At 45.2% G+C, this 21,523-nt stretch overlaps 1 protein-coding gene across 1 annotated transcript; it reads left to right on the top strand.

Annotated features, from left to right (window-relative positions):
- Window positions 1-803: 803 nt before the first annotated feature.
- LOC146172740 (ras-related and estrogen-regulated growth inhibitor-like) lies at window positions 804-9,239 on the top strand. Its single transcript, XM_084583374.1, has 3 exons — window positions 804-1,124; window positions 7,138-7,271; window positions 7,969-9,239. The coding sequence occupies exons 1-3, from the start codon at window positions 1,031-1,033 to the stop codon at window positions 8,401-8,403; spliced, it is 663 nt and encodes a 220-aa protein (XP_084439500.1). The 5' UTR covers window positions 804-1,030; the 3' UTR covers window positions 8,404-9,239.
- The last annotated feature ends 12,284 nt before the right edge of the window (window positions 9,240-21,523 follow it).

Raw genomic sequence — 21,523 nt, 5'->3', positions numbered from 1 at the left:
ATGCTGTGAAAGCCACTGGGCCTGATGGGTAAAAGAAAGTGCTAGAAGTAACTGCTACTTCTCTTCGAACCTTTCATATTGCGTAGCCCGTGTTCCTCACACAAACAGCCGCTTCAGCACCACTTTAGTAATTTCGTCCGCTCGTAATTGTCTTCGGAAAAGCCATGCTGAGTCGAAATGGAGGTGGAGCAATCGTGCCGTAAAAATGTTCCAGCAAAAGAGAAAACTAAGCAGGTACCGAAGGTAAGCAAAGACGGCATCGGAACCTCAAGGCTTCCGAAGCTCTAGAAGCGTGCAAAAAAGGGGTTCGCTCGCTGACATGGCACAGCAACAGCAGCAGCAGTGAGAGACCTATTCAAAAGGACACGCGAAGACCTACACGGGAAGGTCGACTTTCACAGCCAGGCTCGAACAGATGAAGCACGCAAGAAGTCGGACGGTGCCATTGCCGACACTTTCGTGTGCACTGACTATCCAATGGCAGACGAAAAAAAAAAAAGAAAAAAAAAAAAGAGAGATATATACCCAACGACGTCTTACAAAAGAGACTGCAGCTCCCGGGCCCGAACACCTAAAGAGCGGGGAGGCGAAGGAGCTCGAACGAAAGGGGATGGCAAAAGAACCGACAGACGAAAGAAGCGGGAGCAGGAGCACCGCGCGCTCATTCAGGCGCGCACGTGTAGGACAGCGTGGACGCTTATTGGCTGAGACGAAGAGCCACGTGACTGAAGAACGCACCATAAAACGGACGCTGCCCCGACGCCAGGGTTCATCGTGAGGCCGTTTGCCGCCGCGAGAGCTAGTTTCGGTTTTTCTTGGCCGTCGTCGGTCGCTCGCTCGACCGGCTAGCTCTCTCCCAGAAGCAGTTACACAGCCGTCCGCTCTACGTTCTTACGAGTGTTGCGAGCGATTTGCTTTCGGCCGAGTGCGAGAGGACTTTGCTCAAACCAAGGACCCACTTGTGAAGTGTCTGAAGACATCGGCATCACTGTCATCGTTGCTGCTGACCTGCGTCGTCCTTGCTCGCCCAATGCCTCTTGCAGCCGTGGCAATGACCCGCAAGAGTAACGGACTGTCGCCCATACGCGTCATGGTCATGGGAAGCCGGAGTGTGGGAAAATCAGGTCAGTGGAAAAAGGCTTTCGGCCACTTCATTTTTTGCGTGTCCATCGTACGCTTGTTGGTCCTTGAAAGGCGACACTTTGTGGCATCCACCACAGCGCTCAAGAAAAGACTTGCATCAACATGCCGTAACGTCTAACTGTTATGATTAGTGTTGTTTCTGCTGGGCAGTATGTTTAAGACAACATACGCCGGAGTCTCCTGCAATTTAGCAGCACGCGTGAGTGAAGGAAAGGAAGAGAGGTGCAAATCGCAGGCTGAAACGCTTGTTTGGGAGAAACAGGCAGCAGAGAAACAATAGCAAATTATTAGAACGCAAAGCATGTTTTTTAGGTCCAATAGTTTCTTATGATTTCAACTAGATTAACAATAGCATTCTTCAAGATTCCTGTTCAAAATACTGTATCAATGGAAAACAACTGAATGCTCCCGTGCCTTCTTATCCCTACGTGGGTATTCTTTTTTTCAGCATTATATACTTGGTCACTGCTAGCCGTGGCGAAAAGCTGAAGTTTAGATTCAGTCATTCGTTTTAGGACCATCAAAAATCTAAACAAAATAAAACAGATGTTTCGTTTCAGCATACAATCACATGAATAAATGGAACTGATCCATGATAAATGTGAAAGTTTGGGCGGAATGCAAGAGATATGCGTGAATGAAGGCGTTTTCACCATCAGTATATCTACTCGCTAGAAAACGGGCGCGGTGGAGTTGCCGGTCCCAGCATCTGGACGCACCGCTGTTTAAAAGGACGCCGGGCAGGTGATAGAACCACGCGCCGGCAGCAGCTGGTGGCCATGCGGGGTGCGCCAGCTGTCCGACGAATAGAGGGCGCGTGTCAAGACGCGTGGCTCTTGGTGAGAGAGAGAGAACTTTTATTTCGAGGTCCTTTGGAGGGGCAGGCAGACGCCGCAGGAGCAGGCGACTGGCATCTGGGCTGGTCTTTGGAAAGAAGCACCACCTGGCCAGCGGCGACTCTTGCTTTTCCGCCTTCTTCTTCTGGTTTACTTCACCTTCAGTCTCCTCCTCCATTTCGCTTTGTGTATTTGTTGTCACCTTCTCGGGCTTGTTTTGAAACTTGTCGGCGGCTCCTCGGCAGCTCCCTTTTCGCTCCAGCACGTCTTGGCTTGGCTGCTGTTGTGCAGCGAAAAGATGAGGAAGGGGAGGGCGGAGTAATTGTTAGTTCCGCCAGTTGCCCGGGACGGAGGGAAGAGAGGGGACACAAGAGCTTCGGTGGAAACGGGATTTTTTTTTATATATATTTTGCACCTGATGGGTGGCGGTTCATTCAAGACCGATGTTTGGGTGGGGGAGAGGGGGGAATGGGAGCCTTGCTTGGGCTCTTTTTATTTTTATTTCCATTTTACCTGTCGGCCACCGCCCCCACCAATGCCAGACGCGGCCACTTGACCGCGCTGCTCGGCTGTCGTCGGTTGTGCCCTTTGAAAAATCCTCCTTGTCCTCACCGCGGTGTTTCTTCTGAAGTGTGCACCCGCTCCCCCTTCTTTTCTCCCCCACTCTCTTTCTGGTTATGGCGCCGCAGTGCAGCTTGCTTTCACACTGCTCTCTCCACTCGCTCCACATTCCGCAGGCGCCTCGTCGCTCGTGCGCTCTCAGCCGACGAAGGCCGGGGCAGGATTTGCTGTACAGCCGGTGTTTCTTGAAGCCCGCTCGAAGAGCGTAACCAATTTACCGTGGTTGTCTTCGGCTTTGCTCTCTTTTCCTTACATTTACTTTACCTTGGACAGTTGAAACGCTCCTCATCGTGGGGTCGAGTGAAAGTGCTCTCTGGGAGGTAATTTCGTTTGCATTTCTCTGTTTACTTTTTCCCGTGCCCTTCCGTCGAGATCTGGAACCACCAGGGTGTTAGAGGGCACTGTGTGCGCAAGCAAAGCATTGCGAATCGAATCGGATCCCTCAGCAGGAGCAGAGCATGACGACCACGCAAATTCCACAGTGAAATGCGGAGAGAAGTGTTACGAAATCCGGCTCTATGATTGGCAGGGGACGGGCGAGGAAGCACGAATTGTCCATTTCGTGTCGCCTCTTCTCTTGCGTCATGTTACTTCCAATACGCTTTACGATTTACCTCTAGATTCCACCGATGTTGGACGGCCTCCTCTTTGTGTGAACAGGTGATTATATCGCCCTCTGTACGCTGGCAAGGAAGGTTCTATCAAGATAGGCTTTTGGCGTGTCGCAATACCTGAAAAACGATCACGAGGTCTGGGTTGCTCCAACTGATTTGATGACGTAACGCGTCTTCGAGAACCAAGTATGACGAAGCGCAATGCTTGCGCTCAGGCGCTCAACAACAACCAAAAGATGAAAAGCGAATGCAGTGGACACAGTGCGCGTCTTTTCTTTTTCTTTTTTTTTTTTGCTGCGGAATGATACAGCAGCTTGTCTATCCCTAAGTAAATGAAGTTAGGAAGCAATATTCTAAACTGTCACTAATGAAATCATGCTGGAGCTGATTGGCGACACTCTGTCTTTAGTCTTAGTTAATGCATTGGCTCGCTTATTGTGGCATATTATTCTTGCGAACTTGGTGTTAAAAGTACTGTTGTTATTTAAAGTACCCCACAAAACACCTACAGCATTTCTAACCGTTGGAAGTCTCGAAGAAATAACTAATGCTGTTCTCTGAGAGGCCGGGGCACCAAGTTTGTTGAAGAACTTTTAGGCCTTCCTCTCTTCACGGTGCTGTGGTGGCGTCATTGGTGTTGGAGACCATTAAAAAGCTCAATTCTATCCAGTCAATAGCAAGACGACGCAAATTATGAGTCAAAAAGCATAGGACGAGGCCTTTGATATGTTTTGGGACCGCACCCTAAGTTCAGCACGAATAGTCGTGTAATCCTCTGGCTGACAGACGCACTACACTAGAAGTCATCGATGACAAAACAAGCCGCCACATTTCGGAGAGATAATGGGCGTTGTAAAGTCGTGGGTTGCTCTGCGCCCCTCGTCGCCATTTGGGGTCCCGCTCATAGTCTCACGACTTTTTCAAAAATTACAGAGCTGCGGGAGATTCGGGTGGTTCAGTCGTTGATGGACGGCGGGCTGATAACAGGCTTAAGGAGGTGGCGGAATTCCCAGAACCAAGGTTGCCAGCGCTGAAAGTGCTTTGGGTGTTTCTTCGTGTTGAGCGTTTCCATCATGAAGGGCAATCTACGAGCCATGCTCACAGCTCCATGGGAAGCGGCTTCTCGAGTTATCCAGCTGCACCCGTTCAAGGCAAGCAGCGGTGCTTTGAGAGGCTATTCCTCCCTCTGGGCAGAAATTGGACACTGAAGAACGTGTGAAGACCAAGCAAAAACAGAAGATTAAAGAGGCTAATTTATTCACATGACTGACGCGGCAGGCAGACAGCTGTGGCAGGCGGAGCTTATTAGGCGCACTTCTCGGAAATTGCTTTCACAGGTCGAGTAGTGAGCGGCTCCAGCAATGGCGATGAAATTTTCTCTTCAAAACCCCGTTCTATTTTCACTTCTTTCAAATGGGTGAACACTTGCATAATAGAAGTTGCTCTACTATTATCATTGCTCTATTCTATCTATGTCTGCCACTTTCATTCCATTTATGCTCGTCGCAGTCCTACATACGGAAGAGCAGTTTGTGTTTTGGTGAAGGTGAACAGGTAAAACAGACTTGAAATAGCCTCAATGAATTCGCTGCACACTGACTTCCTAACTAAAGGCTGATCATATTGAATGGGTGGAAAACCTGTAGCGTATTCAGCTAGATTTGTTTCCAGCAGCTGACTTACACTAATGTATCTACGTTCCTTGACTTTGTGTGTTCGAGTAATCTGCACGTCGTAGAGAGACATCCGACAGAAGAGCTTCACAGAACTTCTTCGGCCCTCAACGCTTCACTGCAGACGAAAGAATAGACGCGAGAAAAAAGAGAAGAAAACACCGCCACCCAACCCTGTCATCTCTTCACTCGAGTATCTCGCACTACTGCGCATGCTTCATCTCAGCACGGATCATGCAGTCTGGCCATGTGGGAAACACCAGCTCTCGCAGTAGACGCTCCCCTCAGCCTCTCCCAGATCCTAGCCAAGCAAACTGCGTAGCCATATAGCGAAAACAGCGGCTGCTTCGACCTTGCAGAAAATAAGCAGTGAGAGCAACCGCGTTTCTAAAGTGCAAAGGAATGAAATGATCCATCAAGGGAGGAAGCCGCCGTGGGCTGTCATCTCTGGTAGCCGTTCCCAGCCGAATTACAAGAGTGACTGGACGTCGGCGGGACACGTGATATCCTATTGAGGTGGCTTGCGTCGCTGGCCGTGCCGCCGTCATCACGTAAGGGTGGTGGTGTTCGTTGCACGGTCCGCCGCCTTTCCTCTATGGCTCCCACGGAAGGCCCCCCGGGGCGCAGCGGGGCCGACCGACCTGGAGGCCCCGTGAGCCGGCTTCGCGAGGGGATGCCCTTCAACCGGATTAAGGTGGCGGTGGCGGCGGCGGGAAGCAGTTGCTCCGGCCTGCCTGCTTGGACATTGTCGGCACAAGACTTGCATAAAAGTGTGTTTAAACAGCACTTCGGAAGCCTTGTATTTACACTACGAAATTGAATAGTCCAGCGCACGATAACGGTCGCAGCAGTTCCAATTAGCTCTATATCTGAATTTTTCTTGGTACCGGCCCATTACAGAGCTTATTTCAATGCTGTTCGGGCATTGACTCGTGCTTGTAGAGCCACATCGCGAGAGGCGGCCTTCCACTGTTAGCCAATATACTACACAGTTAACGAGCAGGAAAATCTTACCTATTTTAACAAGTGCACGTTAAAGAACCTCAGGTGGTCGAAATTTCCGGAGTCCTCCACTACGGCGTCTCTCATAGCCTTAGTAGCTTTGGCACGTTAAACCCCACAAAAACAAGATATTGTGTACAGCATAGTCATCCGTCAACAGTAGAAAGTCGTTTATGTTCTTACTAAGCTAAGTAAACTGAATATATCGTTATAGTTAACTACCAGAGGGCAGACGCATTAGTATTCAAGCAAGTGCGGTCTATGGCCGTAGGCAGGTACGCCCCACAGATGGCGTGCTAAGCTCTGCCTACGTCTGGTACTGCCATCTCGCGTGCAGCGTTGTCGATACTGTCCCGGAGCTGTGACTGCAAGCGGCGTCACTATAAGCGTCCGTCCTTGCCGCGGGCCACCCTGCCGAGGTTGCAAGACAAGGAAACGTCCGCGTCCCGCTGCGATCCGCATTCGCTCGATTGAAGCTCTGTGGGTCGGCAGGATTCTTCTCCTCCTGCAGGGCGCCCGTTTGGCTGCGCTGCAGGCTGATGGTGAAACCCGATACGCCGATCTGGCGCGTCTTTCGGCTTCCTTGCGGTCCTGCTGCGCCTTGTCCTCTTCACTTTTCTGCCTCGATCAACCTGGCTGTCCGGGCAGCTGCTTTCGTTTGCTTTCTTTTTCGCTTTCCCCTTGGTTCCGTACGGCTGCCGCCCAGCATATCAGGGCATCGCGCCTTGAACTAATACCTCTGCGAATGCAGGTCTTTTCAGATCACTCACCTCTCTGTTTATGTTTGCGGTGTTGCTGCGTACGTGTACACTAGGCCCCCCCCCCCCCCCTTCCCATTATTACTTCCCATAAGATCTTTAGGCCAAAGTTCTATTTTTGTATCGTTCAAAATGACAACCTTGTTTTTCTGACAAAAAGGCGTTTTTGTGTCTATTGTCTTCGACGCTGAGCCAGAGTAGGAATTCATGTAGTATATGAACAGGTGACGCAGGCCTATATCTACTCCCTAAACTGCTTGTTACGTAATTAGAACAGGCGCTGCTTTATATTTATGTATTTATGTGGCATACTGTTTCTACGGGTTTATTATTTTTATGAGCAACGGGAGAGTTGAGAAAGCTGAGAGAAATGTTCCCACCTTCTTCTAGCCCTGAAACGGGAATTTGCTGCGTTCAAGTATTCTCTGCTGCGCTTAAAATGGACAGTTTGCTTATAAAGTTTTCCTTTCCACTTTTTGTCTCTTTGCAGCCGTCACTGTGCGGTTCCTCACCCGGCGATTCATCAGCGAGTACAGTTCTATGAAGGACCTGCTCTACAGGCATACTGTTCTCGTGGACAACCGGACATGCGAGCTGGAGATCCTGGACACGTCGAGATATCAGGTAGAGGCTGCAACATTTTAAAGTCGTAGCGTTAAGGGTCGGTGTTCCCTGTCAACGTTGTGACTCAAGAATCCTGACTGGTCCAGAGGACTGGTAACATAGTCAGGACGTAACATATAATGACATCGCCGAAACAAATAACAACGAAGTGTAGCCACTCTGTAGAATCAAACCTCTAACGCTTGGGCTGCGATTAAGGCACGCTCCATCTACGCCACTGAGGCACGTTTCTTGGACTGGGTTAAAAGCAATGTTTGGGGGAAACCGCCGCGTCGATGTCTAAACGGTGACTCCAGAGCAACCGGATGCATATCGTTTACGTTCATAGCGTAGGCTCTTAAAGCGCACTTAAGTGTCCACTGAGTTCTTTCTCTTACTTGGGGCAACTATGCCTTGCCAAACCCAATAGGCACAGTAGCAATGGACTTTGCTTTTAGGCACTGATATGGGGAAATCCAGACAATACTATAGCGAAACATACTATAGGCGCCTAGGGTACGGCGTACATTAAGGTTTTATGAACTCTCCGGGGTATGTTGTAGAATGTGCCGAGAGGAGCAACTTGCAACAGGGCATAGTTTAATGAGTGATGTTCCAAGCAGACCCTTTGAAAAGCAGAGGTTAGTTGGTTATCATACGGTTGAGTATAGCTTCTCTTACAGACTTACGTATGTACGTTTTGTTTTGTATTCTTCAGGAGAACAAATTTCCTGAGGACAAGATGAGCTGGGCAGACGCCTTGGTCGTCGTATATAGCATCGAAGACAGGTGGAGCTTTGAGGAGGCCAGCATGTGCCTGGAGAAGGTGCAGCAGCTCTGCCCGTTCCTGCCGACTATCCTGGTGGCCAACAAGCGTGACCTGTCCCATGTCCGTCAAGTGGACGTGGACGACGGCCGCCAGCTGTCTTTGCGGCTTCATTGCCAGTTCTACGAAGTGTCCGCCGCTGACAGCTACGCCGGAGTGAGCATGGCATTCCAAAGCATCCTGCGCGAGGTTCTCGCCACGAAGATCCTGAGGTCTTTGACCCCTGTTCGGAGGCGACTCACCGTTGTCACGGTGTCCAGAATGTTGGGAGCGGTGTTTGGCAAGAACACAAAGCGACACAAGAAGAGGCCGTCTCTGTCCTTGTAGACTGCTTGAGTGAGACAGATACTTGTATCGTGTACATAGCAAACAGATGTACTGAAGGAAGTGAAATGGACACTGCTGTATATGTTTGTGATTCAACGTTTATTTTGGTCTTTATATTTCCTGTACATGTCATGATCCAAGATGTCGACTGAATATTGCTCGCCGCAGTGTCGTCGTCTGATAGTACCTGTCTTGCCACGAGACTGCATACCTACTGAGCGCTCTGTGGTCCTTTAGTGACAGAGTGTTTGTTATTAAGAGAGACCGGGGTGGTCTTCCATGTAGTTCACAGTTCTATAAAGTTATTTTGAGCTCGTACTGCGACCAGATAATTTTAGGCTTTGGCAGATCACCAAATTATCAAAAGTCGTGTAGTCATGTTTTTCGGTTTAATTGAAGGAATGGAGCAGAAGCTGATGGGTGCGGGAATTGCGATGGGCGATACAATGGTGGTCGAGATCCGCTTAGTGAAGAAACTGGTCAAGTATTTAGGTTGAGTATAAAGGCTAGGACAACAATGACGATAGGCGCGACAAGGTTGATGCTGGGGAGCCACGGGAAAAGAACGGTTTTGTCAGTCTAGAAGCTTAATTTAGATGGGGGTGATGGTAATATGCGGACGACAAGTAATTGAAATGCCAATGAATGCAGAGTGATTATGAATGGAGTCTATTTTCAACATGATTACAACTAACTGTCATACTGCAGTACCTTAATTAAAGTTCGCTAATGTGAGACCATATATTTAAAACTTAACCATCGAAAGGTTCACGCGTGCCTTTCACAATGCAATGACGATTAAATCAATGCTTATTACACGGATCGTGTCACATATTCTCGTGTTTTCCGTTGACACTAATTGTGTGTTTCGTTGTCTTTTTTGGAGGGGGGGGAGGGCTGTACATTTAAAACATGAAACAAATGAATGTCAGGTAGAGATGCCAAGATTCTCGTATTTTGCACTTGCTTGAAATGTCCTCTATCAAGATTACAACTGAGTGCCAAAATATCGACACAAAAGACACACACGATTTTTTCAGGCATTAAAGGGGAAGAAAGCTTTCTAGTCGTAACGCAGTATATTTTTGATGTGCACCACATCATTTCATATGGCAGCGGTCACAATCGCTCAGTATCTTCTTCGTTTACGTTGACTCTATGTGCCAAGAATTGCAGTGCTCAATCGTCACTGCCAAACTGTGATATATGCCTCGTTGCAAATAAGTTGTCATTGTCTTGTCTTCTATGCTTTCTCCTTGCAACAGTGGTTGACATGTACCTGCGCTAACAAATGGCTGTCCGGGAGTTATTCGTCTAGCTGTGGTAGCAATTTGCGGCCAGACATTATTTTCAAATGGGAACAAGACTTACGCCGTCACGTGTTCGCGTGTCATTACGTTACGTACTCGTGCAGTTCGTAAATGCATAAATTATGAATTTCATTTTTCGCTTAGTATTTATAATTTAGAAGCCATCAACACGTTTTGTGCTGAGAGATCGCGTCCTTTTTTTTTTTTTTCTTTTTGGCCAGTTGTGTGTACTCCGAGCTCACATTGATGCTCAAAGTTCCTGTCTTTGTCATTTGTGGAGTAACTACTTGTGACGTCATCAATAAAATGTCATTGTACTTCTTTTTGTACAACAGCCTCTGGTTTTGTTTCTGGTGAGTGGTGAAAACTTTTTAACGCTCAAAGGATGGTTTCGGAAGACCTCCCGCTACATTGTCAGTATCCTAAGTCCAGGACACTACACGACTAGGCCCCTCTCACGAGTGTTTTACTAGAGCCTTTGGGCCTCCAGTGTGGAGCAGTTGTGGAGGGCAGTCTCCCATGCCTCTCGGTTAGTGTTAAGAGAAGATGGAACGAAGGGATTCTAAGTGCATGCACACACCATGTGATGGATATCGCAGATTTCTTCCAAAGCGCGGGAAACGCCCATAGATGTTGGGATTAAAGCGTTCGAGTACGGCAGGACAGGTAAAAGTTCCTGTCTGCAGGCGCCGAAGAATTCGCTCCTTCACCTTATTCATCTCCTTGGCAGGGGCCGAGAAGAGGCGGTGATTGTAGTAGTAATGATTTACGGTATCTCGGAACCGCAGGAACCGTTGATGAGCCTCAGAGCCAGATGCATATTTGTGATAAAAGGGCACACGGGTAAATTTTTTTCTTCAGATGTTTCCAGGCCAAGCGAGGCCTCTGCACATCAAAAACTCGAAGGAAGGGCACAGGAAGGACGCTAGCCCTACTTTCCATGAGGGCACTTGGTACTATGAGTACCGTAATTGAAACATCATGGGGTTCACAGAAAAACTTCGAGTATAAGTAATGCAGAATACAAAAAAGAAAAAAAAAACGAACTTCAAGCTGCGATGTCCTTTGGTCGAAGCTGTGCTGTTGGTGATCAGGAAATTGGCGACACTTCACAGAACTGGATATCACGAGGTGGATAACGCGATGCAAGTTTTATCTTTATTGCTCCGATGAAAACACCAAAAGTGTCGGAAGCGTATTTGCTTGTACCGTATGACAGTGGCGATTACATTTCCCTTCCTGTCACATTTCTTGACTGTAGCTTTTCTCAAAATCTCTGACGTAATTATTTAGAATATCCCGGAAAGAAACCTGGTAAAAACGAAAATCTCAGTGCCTTAGATGAAGAGCTACCAAGCCTGTGTGCTTATAAAATATCCCTGTCTTTGTTCGACTCTAAAACTTCCATTATCTTTAAATTATTCTAGATAATTTTTATCTTCAAATTGTTTTAAAGAGGATATTTTTCTCGAGTGAAAGATAGTATAAATGTGGCGATGTGCACATCAAAATGCCCATAGCCCTGCATGAAACCACAAAGCAATGAGGTAGGCAATTAAAAAAAAAAAAAAAACAAGTGAAACGAAATGAAGAAAAGTTGAAGTTGGAATAGTGCGTGGGTAACGTTATGTCTGTACGGACAAGAACTCTGTACGCGGTATGTTTGACTCAACGGCCCGATCACTTAGGATAGGGTCCGTAGGCATTTTGTTACACTTGTATTTTGTTAAACATACTTGTAGAAGTAAATTGCATTATGCAGTCTTTTCCGGATAATACGAATCCCAAAGTATAAATATTAGTGTGAAATATCAGTAATAGGATGCTTAAAATATGCCAACATTTATGGTTCTCTGCAACCTAGAAACAGGCGATCACATAGCGCAGAGGCTAATCACGGACTTGCTGTGACGGGCCCCACGTCGATGTGTTGTAAGGCATCGTTAGTTATGCATTGCTAGGTCTAACCTGATTCGCATCGAAGCTGCAGCGGACGGCGTTTCGGAACTAGCTAATATACATCAAAAGAATATAGTCCTGGTCGGTGTATATCTTGCTTAGAAAAGTGTTATTAGATTATAGCTATGTTGGCTTCCCAGCAAAACATCGTGTAGTGGGAAGGAAGCACACGGCACCGAATGCGGCCTATGCTCGCGCACATCTCAAGTTCACCTCATCATTTCGCAGTAATAGCGCCGCTCACTTCTTACCCGAATGTGAGAGTGAAAAGTGATCGATGAATGTCATGATAGTGCCTCGCCTATCGATGTATTTGTTGAATGTTCGTCGGAACCGCAGTTTGAGATATGCCAATAATGGGCTATGACCTTGCATAAGTTTGAAAGGATGCTATGGCTGTAAGATATATATGAAAATATTTCGATATAACCTGGCTTTAGAGTTTTTCATTTCAACTGAAGCAAGATAAGCCTCAAGTGAACACCTTGTGGTTGTTTCAGACGGCACGACGAGATATTAGCTCAAGAGAGCTGAGCTGACTGGCTCTGGAGGCAACCTTGGCTTGGATGCGAACGGCCCTGCGACCGCCACCGGGAGCGAGGTCACATTGCTTGAGGTCGTCGGCCGTTGTAGCCTCAAGCTGAAGCCTGGCGTCGCTCCAAGTCAGCGCAGAGTGCCCGTACTGTTGCGGTGCAGCATCGGGCTTCCTTGTTTTCGCACGTGCGTGAGAACGAGGCATGAGAAGCGCAAGATGAAGTTCTACTCTAAACTATTAATACAAGGCTCAAGAGTTCCAATTATTTTAAAATGCGAGATGTCAACTTTACAGAAGGGAAAAGGTCGAAATTGCTTTGGTTTGTTTCATAATGATATTCTACACTTATGAACATCCTACAACAGTATCGATTTTTTTCTCTTGCGAAAAAATGCACTAGCTGCCTTTAAATGTGAAGGCAGTGCAGTAGCATTCTCCAACATCGAATTCAAACGTTTTTCATAGGTGATGACGTGTAGTGATGTGCTCCCTGTGTTCGAAAATCCCACGTTTTAGTTTTATTTTCGCATTCACGGTTTAACAAATAATTATTAGCAGTACGCTGATGCTCGAAAGTGTGGATTTTCGATTTTGAGATCTCTTCGCAGAAACGTCGCTCTTGGCTTCCCCGGAGTGCACGTTTGAGAGGGGCTGGTGGTGACAACACCAGTCTTTCTTTTATCGCTTTTCACTAACTTATGGCAGTTAAGTTTTAAGCTAAAGTAGCCTCTCTACTGTAAAAAAAAGTGCACACTTATTCGGAGAGATTAATGCAGCATATAAGTGAGATCATGCTTTCTAGTACAGCATACTACGTGAATACGTTCTCGACCGGGTAAAGTATTGCCGAAGATATTAGCGCTCATTTCTCATTTATTTATTGCGCGCTGGCTGTATCCTCTTAGGCGACCTAGACCGCATGGGATATCCTATAGGTGTCGACATTTCTTTCGTGGGAATGTTCCAAGCTCAATAAGGTTATAGTACCCTTGTCGTCAGGGAAGTTGGCAATTGTCATCCCACCGCCCGGAGGTATGGTGATGACTTTTAGCGATGAGAATGATTAAAATAGGGGTTGCAAGGTCCTGGCGTGTTCCATTTCCATCAACCCCCTTTTCAACATTATATATGGTGCCCGAGCTCGCAACTACTTCCAACTTAACCATTTCATCTGTAGTCTCGTGGCTTGACAAAGCCTACCGACGACTCTCAAGTCGAGCGACTTCTATGAGCAAGAAAGAAACGAGCCCTGGCGTGCCATGGTACCTCCAGCCCATCAGTGACCGGCCATTTCACATGCAACCTGTCAGTGGAGTGCACTTAACTTTTCGAGTCTGTGAGGCTTCAGACACCCCTCCCCTTGTGAACCCCTTTTACCATCTAAGCCCTGGCAAAAACATGACCTTGATTTATCAAGGCTGCGAGCCTTTAAATGGCCGACGCTGTCGCTGGTGGATAATTTTTTTTTTTTTTTGTACATGGAGTACAAACGCTTTGCAGTTAAATGCGATCATTCATCAATATTGGTCGTTTAAATGCTCGTCCTGGGGCCTACAGTGAATCTTCACTTGAACGAACTTCAAGGGACCTTAGGAAAAAGTTTGTTAAAGTGAAAGTTCGTTGAACTGAAATAAGTGCGTAGATGCTTGCTTTCTTTAGCTCCACGAAATATCGGATGTGGAAACCATATCTGAACCCATTTGCTTCTCGCACCACTAATTTAATATAATTTTGTAGCACTTTTCAACGTAGGAGTCTTGAACTCGGTCACTATGTAGAAGCTCTCGTGAACCTTGCCTGGCACAATTAACTGTGTGTTTGGCAGACAAGACCTTCATTTTCTACAAGTGGATTATTGATTCAGCAGGTTATGGTTAACCAGCATGCATACGTGCGCCTTTCTTCGGGCTAAACTGACTAGTAGAGCTGAAGCTCTGGCTATGGCTGGTTGTTGCTGTGAAGCCTATTAAGCGTGCAAAGCCAGCTATGGATTTGGTTCGTTGCAAGTCTGTTTAGATATATTCAGCTCAGTTTAAAACTTAATCAGCGTTACTACGGGGTTCCCAATGTAAGAATATACAATAAAAAGTGCTGGCTGATATTGCTGAAGTGCTCTACGGAGGAGACACACAAAAATTCAGCGGAGAATGTTCGTAGTACTGAAATGAGGAATAACTGAATTTAGTTAAAATGAAGCGAGTTTGCTTGACGCTCAATGGAGCTTCGGTGGGGGGATTTAAAGAAGTTTGTACAATCGAATACTTAGTTTAAATGACGTTCGTTTAAGTTACATTCTATTTTATGCGTTTTTCCACTGGCATGGCCAAAAGTTGGCATAAAATATTGCAAAGAAAAAATGCGATTCATACATTACGTAAGCATTGGAGGGATTTTGAAATTCTTTATATATAAATCGCTTAAATGATGCGTAGGACGTAAGCGACCAATAATAATACAATGTATGTAAGAGCAATAAAATGTGCTTGCTGGAATGCTATGGTTTGCTTTGTTAACAAGATGGGATAAGAACAGCTGCTCAGTTGCAATAGGAAGAGCACTAAGCTGGTTGTTAAGGTCAATGCTGGCTTCAGTAAACTCGCAGAAAATCTCCATCCTATCTACTCCCTTAAAACAACACTATACGTAATGAACTTTTCACCTATTCGTCAGTTTAGTCTTTTATAAATTATATATATGTGGTCACCTTTTCGATCGCACCTAATCGCTAATTCTTCTTTTGTGCTGTGCTGTGTTTTTGGCATTAAGGTAGGCACCTAAAGCCATCACGCGCAATTGCATGCATAATGCTCATGTCGACTCATCATACTAACGATGATGGCCAACCCATCCCGCATGTCCTTATCTTTCGATGCTCCTCTTTTCACCTTTCTGCGTCTCTTCCATTGTGTCCATCCATTCATAACATGTTTTCGACATCCCTAACATTACCCACCTGGCACATGACTGTTCCCGATTTTCACTTTTATTGTCACTTCTCAGACGCATAACAATATCTCACTTCTATGTGATTGAATATGCACTGAACATAACTCCTCTGGTTATTGTTCTTAGTAAAAATTGATTTCTCTACGTAAAGCTTGATTCCTTTCTCGATGTATGTCCAAGAGAGAAGAAAAATGCACTTATCGGCCGAAAATTTCATTTAATGATGGTCCCGCCCACTCGATTCAAGCTCCTGATGTCACTACAAGAAAAAAAAAAAAACATTACCGAGCGGTAACGCGCTGAAATCAGTATTGACGCATGCAGTTTAATCATTCCATAAAAAAAAAAAAAAAACACAAAAGATTTACAAAGGGAATGGAAACTTTTCAGGATATCAGGTTCTATCCGGGGAATATAAAGGTGGGGGATACAGAACAACAATTTTGAATCATGATAAATTAGCATCTTTATGGGTACAGTAAGGGCTGTGGCGTACAATAAACATCCTCACACTGGCCTACTCATATCCTTAGTCGGTTTCAAACGTTCAGCTTATAAACTCACTAATAGTTTCCTTTCGCCTTTTGATTCGGTGTTTCCCTCCACATATTTCTTTCAAAGCGAATTAATCACGATCGATCTTCTTTTTCCCAAGAACATCACCTTGTGAACAGGCAAGTGCACGATCGCATATGTCAATTAAGGACTGTAATAAATGAATTCGTCATCACAAAAGAACAATGTGTCGGTATCAATGAAGCTTTAAATGAACAGGTATTCCAACGAATAGGGCTAATTCTTTCCACGCCAATCTTCGCAGTGCCTAAGAGTTCTCGTTTCTTCCTTTTGCTATTTTACCGCCAGCGCTGAATGAACAGAGAGCAAGCGCGGGGATCCGCAGCCTAAATAACAGCGCAGCCGTTCCGTGGCATACGGTCAATGGGTGGGTGCTGTTTATCAGCTGCTGGAAACCGCTTACAAGGGAAAAGGAATGCGAGCTTCCCGCTCCTTGGTGGCGGTAAATATTTGGGCTCGCGGCCGCCTCGTTCAGCGCTAGTAGCGCCCTCCTCTCCTCCTTCGCTTTCTTCTGAATTCACGCTTGGGCATGCCTGAAGTGGAGAGTGCTGCGATGAAGAAAGACAGTTATGCTGTGCTGAAGAAACGCCCTCGGGTAGTTTCTTTCTGCGTACTTCTCTTCCGTGGAAGGTGAACGCGCCCTGCACTTCGGATATGCGGTGCAAACACTCGCCCACGCCAGCTCAGGAAGCGGATAGCAGAAGCCGAAAAGGGTTTCGCTAAATGATCTATCTTAAAATGGGCAACGCGGCTAATGGCGGAAGTCGGGAGAAAAAACTCTTTCTGCTTAGAGGGTAGGGGAGAGTTGCAGTGGTGGTGTGTCGGGCGAAACAAGGCGATACGGAAGAGGGTTAGGGACAGACACTGTGTTGGGAAACCCAAATATTTTAAGTGAAACAGAAGTAGTTACATTAGCTGCGTTGTGCTCTGCGGAGCATGAAACGAACGCATAAAACAGCATTTTATTCGTACCTATATGAATATGATCTCACTCCAATAAATCAGACGCGACTGTGAAGTATGGTCGACGCCTTTCTTTGTCTTTAGGTTTTTGAACTGGGTTGCCCTAAAAACACGCTAGTTTAATTGAACGCAATGCCATAGTGAAGAAATGTCACTGCTAAATGTACATCAACACTGTAATCTTGCGTTTGGTCGGACTTACTTTGCTTTTTGATTTACTTGCCCCAACGAGTGGACCGTGTCTGTATACTTGAGAAAAAAAAAAGAAAGATGGTTTAGTTGGACATAAATCTCCTGCAATAAGCGCCGTCCGATTGAAAGATAGGTTAGTCTGTAAAAGGCACAAAGTTTCCGCTTTGAAACACAGCCTGTGCGCTCACTTTGAGTCTGCGTGTTAATATTCCTCAATCATATGAGCCGTTCATAATAAACTTTTTACAACGGTACATGCATTAGAGCTACCGACACAGGCGGAATTGATCGAAACTTTCTTTGAAATCATACGATAAGATCAGCGCACTGAACAGCCTTTATGTGTTCAATGGCTGACGTGAGAATCCAAAGCTCTCACGTCATATGCGCTTTAAAGAAATGCTTGAAAAGAAAAAGGAACGAATATGTACACTACATTGAGAGTACCAACTAAAGCAGTCCACAAAACACTGTCAGTTTTCCAGAGGCACTGTTAAGGTACAATTGAATCCAAAGAGCGCAGCTATGCAAACAGGATGTTTTTACTAGTGATAACACCTACTTAGGGGCTTTACGAAATCTAAGGCTTACTGAGACACTGTTGAAAAAGAAAGCAGCTTTTGCGAGTAGGAATCTCAAAGCAGGCGTTAAATGAAACGATAAATAACGCTTATGCATTACGGCAGAGCGTGTCATGTATGGATTCATGTCAATACTATTTAGAAAAAATAAAAAAAAAACAGAAAAAGACCTCAGGACTGCGCTAAAGTTCACTTAAGAGAGGAAACGGCGAAAGCTTCACCAACTATCACTATTACCATCACTATCACTAACTACTGTCGCCATCGGTACTATCAGCATCATAAGCACTATGCCTATAGCTATAACTACAATTATCAATAACTACTGTCGCCACCTGCATCAGCAACAATATAATTAGCTATTACTATCACTATTACTATCTCCAAATATTTTATCGTATATATATATATATATATATATATATATATATATATATATATATATATATATATATATATATATATATATATATATATATATATATATATATATATATATATATATATATAAAAGTGAAAAATTGCTTCATACTGTTTCCAAGTTTATTTGTAGTCGACGTTTCGACAGGAGCCCTGCCTTTCTCAAGACTGAAGATGTTTTGTCTGGGAGTCTCCAACTAATGCCCATGTTGGCGGATGGAGGGGGTATTTCCAGGAAATGGTAGAAGCGTTGCTAGCAGCCATTGAAGAAACTTAGGATAAGTAAATAGACGTACTTGGTTGCTAGAGGTTACATAAAAGTGAAAAATTGCTTCATACTGTTTCCAAGTTTATTTGTAGTCGACGTTTCGGCAGGAGCCCTGCCTTTGAGAAAGGCAGGGCTCCTGCCTTTCTATATATATATATATATATATATATATATTATTAATATTATTATTATAATATTACTACACCTATACCACTATCCATTCCTACTATATAATGAAGGCAGTTGAAGAGAACATCTGAAGTTGACGTTTTTGCTGATACTTGCGACCGTGCCACCCATGAGCAAAGAAGGGCTTTCGTCTTAAAATGTGCAGTGCCATCAACAATCTGCTCAGCACAACTTGGCACGATTCGCCCTGTACAAGGGGAGTCACCAACGCTCTTCGAGAACGATTCAGTGAGGGAATTGCAGTAAGCTCGACTGACTAGTGTCCATGACAAGTTTGAAATGACAGAACATGGGGGTAAGTTAGTTCCTGCGTATCATAGTGCATACCTCAGGAGTATGTACAGGGAGGCTTAAAAGAACAAGAAAAAAACCTCCTGTCTCTGCCACTCTCACATAGCAGGATGTATGCTTACTTCAGGAAAGTGGAGCTACAAAAAAAAAAAAAAATGTTGTAGAATCCTAATTTTGAATTTAAAAAAAAAATTCAAGCTGTCAAAGCTCAATGAGTCGGCGCCCTCGAGAAAGTTTCTCCGAAATTATACATTCATATTAGATTGTACAATAAATCAATAAGTAAACAAAATAATAAGCAAAAGCTTAATAAATAGATAAATCAATAAATAATAAGTGATCACAACAAAATTACTTTATCAGCCAATCAGATTTAATGTTTAACAATTAAATGATGAATGCGCGTGTCCAGTTTTCTGTTCGCAAAGTTAATTGATCTGTTTACATACCAATTACCTAGTGAACCAAGCAAAGTACCAACCAAACGCTCCGATGAAGAAGCCAGAATGAAGCCAGGGCTTCTCTGCGCTATGCTGAAAACATTCTAACATTGTCTGTTTAGGAGCTCTACGTCTTAGTTTCAGAAATACCGTATGACGGAGACATATTCTTTAAGGTTAAAAACCGGAGCCTGTGCGCCATAAATAGAATGCAGGCACCGTGAGAAGAAAAGCGTCCGCGGGTCACTAGCATCTGGTTGAGTGGGGAACAAGGTGAGATTCCGAGGCTCGAGGCGAAACAATAAAAGTGTTTACTCTCAACACAATCGGCCCGAAATAAAGTATCAGGTGCAGACAATGGCTTGCTCAGCGTCTCAGACTAAGCCTCTTGGTTTGAGAGTGGCGCCATCGTGAACAGGAAGTCGATGAGCGCTTGGTTTGCCTTATCTGAATCGACCAGTCATCAGCGAGGTTATTTGCAGCCGTGGCCAGTCAGTCACCTGTTGATGAGTTTATGATTCGAGGTGCGTGAACAGAACGGCCTTTGTTCTTGGACACCGCCTCTCAGCTATTCTTCAATGAACCCTACGTCCCTTTCTCTGCACCACCCGTAGCGTGCTTGGTAGCTCCGAAAACAACGACGTATCTCGCGTTTTCTGGGATTGCGCAAAAAACGCAGCGCATGTATGCATAAGAATTGAGTAAAACAGCACTAGGGGAGACGAAACACGTGAACGACTGACACATGCATTTACGTGTTTCGTCTTCCCTAGCGCTGTTTTACTCGATTCTTAAGCATGTACCAACCAGCGCCGTATTTTCCCTCTTCTGGCATCTATGCATGTATGCACGGCCTTCGTCAAAGCTAGGCACAAAGGCCCCAGAAGGGCTGAGATCAAGGGGCGAAACAAGGAAAATGAAGAATTTCGGAGGTTTAGCGTAGCGCACGGGTTTTTTGTACGAAAGCCTAGGAGCCGTATTGCATCTCGCCCCGTGGCGGTGGTGCAGTGATTAATACACACGAATTCTGTACCCAAGAATGCGAGATAGAATCCCGGCCGCGGCGTCCGCTTTTCGATGGAGGCGAAAAGCAAGGCGAAAAGCAAGCAAACACGGGGTTCGCGTTGAAGTCATGGTTTGCGCCATAGGCCGAAACTTGGCAGGTTTGCCTCTGTTCCGACCTGCTATGCGGGGATTAAGTCTCGTCAGGAGACATCAAAGTCCCCATTAGACTCTCCCCGCAGGCACCCTGCAATGTTGTCCGAAATAGCATGATTGTGATGATTATGATTATATATCACAGCAGTGGGAAGAAACCTCTCCAACTTTGAATTGAAACATCTCAGCAATAAACGCGTCTTTTGCTGCTAGACAAGGACAAAGACTGTCAAGAAATACCGTCCTATCAGAGTTTGATAACACAAAAACGGCGCTAGAGGCTCTCGTCAGCGTTCCTTAAATGCGGCCTTTTATAGTGCTAAGCCACTCCTAGACTCATCTTTTCTTGAATGCGACGCTATGATTTGTTTAAAAATACCTGCGAACAATTGGTTTCTTTCTGGGTATCGCAGTAGAATCGGGCATCGCTGTTCACTATGATAGCGGCTGAATCTTGATGCCTACTTTTGGCAATAGCCGCAGGATAGGAAGAGTTCCGATATTATAATGCTCCCAGTACTACACTCTTAGAAAAAAGGTTAGTAAGAAGCTAGTAAATGCAGCAGTTACTAACTTCGAATGGGTTTTACTACCTTTTTACTAACCTTGAACTAACTCGCAACTTGAGGTAGTAACGGCTCCCATTACTAACAAGTGAGTTACTGTTAGTAGTTTTGACGAGTTAAATGCTAGAATCCCTGGGCAACTCTACCATGGTATCTTGCTAGCGTAACTTTACCAATATTTTCAGAAATTCATGCTTTGGCTGTTCTTGCCAGTCATACATTAAACTTATTCTGAAATTAACGAGATACATTACTTTCGATCATTTAATGACATCCGTTTTAGTTGTTGTTTTTTTTTTTTTGAAATCTATGTTTTTGTGCACACTTCAAGCTAAAGAAAAAACATTACAGAATTTGAGTTTTCTTGCCCCATGCGAGCTCCTGACAGTGTAATGCGGTGACGAAAAAAGTCACAGCGACACTTAGCTCTTCCAGGAAAAGCCTGCAGTATAGTGAACTGGGACGCTTTGTGGGAACGACCTGCAGTCAGTCACGGACAAACGCTCAAGTGCGGATGGCGTCATTTTAGCAATAAGACACTTAAAAAAAAATTGAAAATAATTTGTATTCACGTTGCATAGCACAAGGTTTTTGCGTCTACTGCTGTTGTTTTGTTCATCTTAACATTGTGCTTTCCACCAGTGCAACAGAAATGCACAACGACACGAAATCAATACCTTTCCACCTCGCATGTAGTTGCCTGCAATCAACTTTTATTCCATTTTC

Source organism: Amblyomma maculatum, chromosome 11 (genome assembly GCF_055883805.1).
Source record: "Amblyomma maculatum isolate TAMU_Amacu chromosome 11, ASM5588380v1, whole genome shotgun sequence".
In the NCBI taxonomy this organism is placed as follows: Eukaryota; Metazoa; Arthropoda; class Arachnida; order Ixodida; family Ixodidae; genus Amblyomma; species Amblyomma maculatum.
This window is presented reverse-complemented; position numbering and strand designations above follow the sequence as displayed.

Excerpts from the sequence above, each read along its gene's own strand:
- LOC146172740 (XM_084583374.1), top strand. The coding sequence starts at position 1,031 with ATGCCTCTTGCAGCCGTGGCAATGACCCGCAAGAGTAACGGACTGTCG. Across the intron at positions 1,125-7,137 it reads CCGGAGTGTGGGAAAATCAG|CCGTCACTGTGCGGTTCCTC; the intron begins GTCAGTGGAAAA and ends GTCTCTTTGCAG. Across the intron at positions 7,272-7,968 it reads TGGACACGTCGAGATATCAG|GAGAACAAATTTCCTGAGGA; the intron begins GTAGAGGCTGCA and ends TGTATTCTTCAG.